The sequence below is a fragment of the Lactuca virosa genome, chromosome 7, assembly GCF_052849685.1.
Source record: "Lactuca virosa cultivar CGN04683 chromosome 7, Lactuca_virosa_CGN04683_v6, whole genome shotgun sequence".
Lineage (NCBI taxonomy): Eukaryota > Viridiplantae > Streptophyta > Magnoliopsida > Asterales > Asteraceae > Lactuca > Lactuca virosa.
Window position 1 is genome coordinate 237810158 of NC_136432.1, and position 4885 is coordinate 237815042.

General features: G+C 34.2%; 1 protein-coding gene across 1 annotated transcript; it reads right to left on the reverse strand.

The window, feature by feature from the left end:
• Positions 1 to 859: 859 nt before the first annotated feature.
• On the reverse strand, positions 860 to 4657 carry LOC145124828 (uncharacterized). Its single transcript, XM_079060292.1, has 5 exons — positions 4191 to 4657; positions 3711 to 3820; positions 3241 to 3612; positions 2445 to 2979; positions 860 to 1413 (listed from the first exon to the last, which is right to left on the reverse strand). The coding sequence occupies exons 1-5, from the start codon at positions 4426 to 4428 to the stop codon at positions 1331 to 1333; spliced, it is 1338 nt and encodes a 445-aa protein (XP_078916418.1). The 5' UTR covers positions 4429 to 4657; the 3' UTR covers positions 860 to 1330.
• Positions 4658 to 4885: the final 228 nt, after the last annotated feature.

Genomic DNA, 4885 nt, shown 5'->3' on the forward strand with positions numbered 1-4885 from the left:
TTCAATTGTGTTTTTTAGTTATTGGTTTATGATTCATGGAGTTCTTATGTTCTTAAAGAAAATCCATAAATCACAAGTTAGTCATTGTAATGCATGTCCTATAATTAGAGCTGGCAAAAATCGATTCAACCCGCTAACCCACCCCGAACTCAATCCAAAATTAGCCGGTTGGGTTGAAATTTTTAACCCATTTAAGTTAAATAGGTTAACCCGTTTAAACCATTTAATTAAATAGATTGGGTTGAGTTGGGTTGAAAACTTCAACCTAGTTAATAAATGGGTTGAACTCAAACTCAACCCAAACAGGGACGTATCTACATACATTGAAGGTGGGTCCTAGAACCTACCTAAATTTTAATATTTTCTACAAATTATATAGAATTTTTTTTAAGACCTACCTTTTAGTATTTGAAAAAATTAAGAAACTACCGAATTTTCAATGAGGGAACCACATGGTTTTTAGTTTAGATTCGCCACTGAACGCATGTCGACCCATTGCTAGCTCTACCTATAGTTGTAATACGTATTTATAAACGCAATTGGTATTTAGGTTAAATGTTTTTGAGTTTGTTAATTTGGTTATTGGGTTTGTATTTGAATTCTTTTTATTTTGCTTTTTTAAGAAATAAAAATTCTTACAAAAGAAGTGTTCTAATGGTGGCAAGTTCATTAAAGTCTTTTACACAGAAAAAAAAAAGGTGGATCCATATTCCATCTTTATGGGCGAGATAAAAAGTTATATTTATATCACATCAAAATTATTCTGATATTCAAGTCCAATCCACGTCAAACACAACTTCAGATTATGATTATGTTTTTGTCATGTCTTGTTACCACGTACTGAAAATACAATGTGAAATAATCAACCACAAACCATAATCAATTTCATATAAAAAGGATGCATCTCATTTTTCACTATGTTTCTTATAACAATAGAGTTGTGATCTTGTTTTTCTTTTATCTTATAAAAACAACCAACATAAGTTACACCTTTTGTTGTGAATCAATAACACGACATGGAGACATTAAACTTCTCAATTAGCCGACATTTTCAAGAACAATTCCCTTCGGGAAACATTCCCATTTCTATCTTTCACAACATGGAACACAAAGCGGCCTGCCACCATTTGACTTTGACCCGCAACTTTTTCTTGTTCATGTACAATATTTTTGTGTGTGTGTATCAAGGTGAGTTTGTGTGTGTATATCAAGGTGTGTTTGTGTAAGTGCATAAAAAGTTTGTACTATACTTTGTAAAAAGGGTAAATTCCACCCCTGGATCTCTCCATCAACCGGTTCCACAACCAACATGGAGCAGATAAATCAGACATTATAATGTTTGGAGGAGTGCCACAAGTGTAAAGAAGAAGAGTAAAGGCCATGTTATGTGATTGAAAGAACCATTTGATAAAGCTGCAAAAACGGAGGAAAGAATATTAGATAGTCGACTCTTTGTCAAATACCTAAAATACCATTTGGTAAAGAAACAAATTAATGCTACAATGCATTTGTAGCGAGTGATGATAAGGATTAAAAGGTGAACTCGAAGGTAACAATTAGCGCAACATACTTTCACCATTATATCGAACGATTATATTTTACGTTTATTATAATAATAATTAGATGACTAAATAAATAAATAATTTTGTGGCTAAACAACAAATTAACAAAGGGTTATATCCAAAATCCTCCACAAAATTATGTTAATGTTCTACGTGGATCCTATAATTATGGAAAAATACATAAAACCATTTTGACCATTGACTTTTTATGAAGTCCTCATTGTACCTAAAGAATATATAAACTTCCAAGTTTCCTTAATGTATTATATGATCCCATGTGACTCCTTGACCTACCAATTAGCCCCCGTTGACTTTAGGAGCTTATATTTACTAAATTGACCCTTGATTATGGTTTTGCTAAAAGTCAAGGGAGTTATATGGTGACCTTCCACAATGTTGAGGATATCCAATTGGATCTTTCAATTCTCCAAGTGAAATAATACTATTTTGCCCCTCGACAGGTCAAACCTCTTTTTTCCCATTATTAGTGTTGTGTGGATAATAATTTTTCTTTAATATAAATAAATAAGGACAAATTTGTTATATATTTGGGCTTAATGGGGTATAAAGCTTTTCAAAAGCTTATTACCACTGGAGACAAGAGTTTTGTGCATTTAAAAGAACACTTATTTTCCCAATAACCAAAAATGCTTATTTTGTTTTTATCTTTTTGACTCTTTACCCTATCTCCTCAATAACATTTTCATTTACCTCCCTTGGTCATATTTAGTTTTAACTATCTATTATTTTTTTAGTAATTAATCTGTTTTATTAAATATGCAAATTAAAAAAGAATATTTTTATGGCAATGTTTATAGCAACTAACTTCAAAAAATCATAAATTACTTAAAATAATATAAGAAAGATTAAAAGGCAACTTACAAGACGCGGTTGGTGCAACTGAAATTGGTGGGCCCGCTTCATCCCCTTTTTGTTGACCAGACGTTGACCCAAATGACACAACCGGTAAAGGAGAAAGACCCGGGGGCATTTCAGACTTTTCACTCATGGGTGGTGAAGCACTTGGACCAGGACCATACATAGGCAAGATCTGGGGCCCACCACAAGAATGGTGCACCGAAGGTGCAGGGGAATTTGGCACAGGAGCATGGTTTTGAGGGCTCGGTGAAATGGTGGGTCCCGCATAATCGTTTAGGTCAGGAGATGGGGCAGGGGTAGGGGCAGGGGCATTTAGGGTATGAGAAAGATAAGAAGATAAACTGATTTCTTTTACTTTACCAAAGACAGAGTGATCTAGGCCAAGATTTCTTGCGGGGGGCGATCTTGTAATTGTTTGTGCCAATTGTTTTAATCTTAGGGGCACAAGGTTGCCTAGATCAGATACTATTGATGCCTGGACTGTAACTGGAGGGTCTCTTGTTGATCCAATTTTGTTGGTCACTTGCATATATACACTCTGGGAAACAAAAAACAGTTATTAAATGAAGGGTAAAATGGTCATTTACTCACAGTTCAGACAGAAGGGTAAATGGTTATTGATTCACATTCTCACATTCAAAAAGATAAATTGGTCATTTACTCACATTCTCACATTCTGTGATAGAAGGGTAAAATGGTCATTTACTCACATTCATACAGTAGGCTAAAACGTCCATTAAGTAAAAAAGAAACATCACCTTATCTTACTGTATGCCAATATTAGTAAAAAAAAAATTACCTCATAAGGTTTAAGGTGCAACCCTAATTTTAGCTGTTCCTTGAGTTCACCAAAGTTTTCTTCAATTTCACGAACAGAATTAGGGAGGGTAAAATTGAAAAGGGCTTGTCGCAGCATCCAAATGGCTGGAGATTGTTTAGGGATAATCGTGATTCCACCAGGAAACTTCACAAGATCAAATGAAGATGGATCTCCAAAAATGGAAGTCGTCAATGTCAAATTGAGACGTCGATTGAACAGATCAAGTAACAATGGTCTCAAAACACTTAAAGAAACAAGATTTATTGGAGAATTTATGGGATCGGGTACAAATCCAAACACCACATGGGTCCAATTAGATGCGCTTGCTTTATGCATCGATAAAATCGCAACCTGTAGATCACAACAAAACAAATTGGTGGTTATAATGTAAATGAAAAATGCATTTTTGGGTGGAGATTATATGATGAATAAAGATTTTATTAGCAAACCGTTGTGTTAGGTACGCCTATTTCTGCGTTTATGTCATACTCTAGTCTCTCGATTTGAGGAAGAAGATATGAAATCGGCTTTTGTAATCTGAAATATGCTTGTACAGTGGCTGCAATCACAAGATACATGAAGATTTTGCTCAAAATTGGGAGGAAGCAGATCCAATCTCAGATCATTGCTAGGAGAATAATATTAAGCAAAGTTGATGTATGAAAATCAACATCTAACAATCGTATATAAAAAGATACTGTTCATAATTCAAATTGGTGCATTTGCTCAATTTAGCAAGAATAACGTTAATTTCAAATCTACAATCTAAATATTAACATTTAAGCCAAACAGCAAGACAATTCCCAGATCGTTGCAGATCATATGATCAATCAGCAACAAAACAAAGCCTAATCACGTTAAAGGAGATTAAAAAAAAACAAAAACCCAAATCATACTGTTTAAATCTAACAAGATCACAAAATAATTACCACTGTGCTTGATTGAAGCTTTTGCATCAAACCCAGATTGTCTATGGTGTAAATGGAAGATTGAAAAAACCGCAGTGAGGAGAACAGAAACACTGAGAAGCAAAACAAACACGCATTTGAAACTACACAACCGAGCTATTCTCGAGAAACACATCGGACATCGAACAAACGAAAACATCCCATCATGATTCTGGTCCTGTTGGTTGTGAATTGGCAATTGGGGTTCGGATTTCCCCATTTGCAACGCATCTGTGCACTCACTACCTCTTTCCCCCCTTTTGTTGCAACTCAATTATCAACCTTTTTTCCTCAGAAATATGGAGATTTGATTCAATTTGAAGCTGTGTGAGATGATGAGAGACTAACCACAGCTATTGATGGGTACACATTCTCTTTCTCTCTCTGTATGTAGGTTTGGCACAACTGTAACTAGCACTGAGGAGGAAGCATCTGATTTGCACCACTACAACTATTTTTGCATTTATTATTATTATTATTTATTTTCAAATTTCCTTCCATGTGGGAATGTAAATTGGTGAATTACGAAAAGTACCCTTTGTTATTGTTTATAATTGAATTCCTAACCTTCAACTTTTTATTGGTGGTTACATTATTGAATTTATTAAGCATTTTTTTTTATTTTGTTTGGTTTAAAAAATATATCTATTTTAGAAAATATGCTTGTTACTCAAGCA

Excerpts from the sequence above, each read along its gene's own strand:
- LOC145124828 (XM_079060292.1), bottom strand. The coding sequence starts at position 4,428 with ATGGGGAAATCCGAACCCCAATTGCCAATTCACAACCAACAGGACCAG. Across the intron at positions 3,821-4,190 it reads AGCTTCAATCAAGCACAGTG|CCACTGTACAAGCATATTTC; the intron begins GTAATTATTTTG and ends TTGTGATTGCAG. Across the intron at positions 1,414-2,444 it reads AGTTGCACCAACCGCGTCTT|CTTTATCAAATGGTTCTTTC; the intron begins GTAAGTTGCCTT and ends CCGTTTTTGCAG.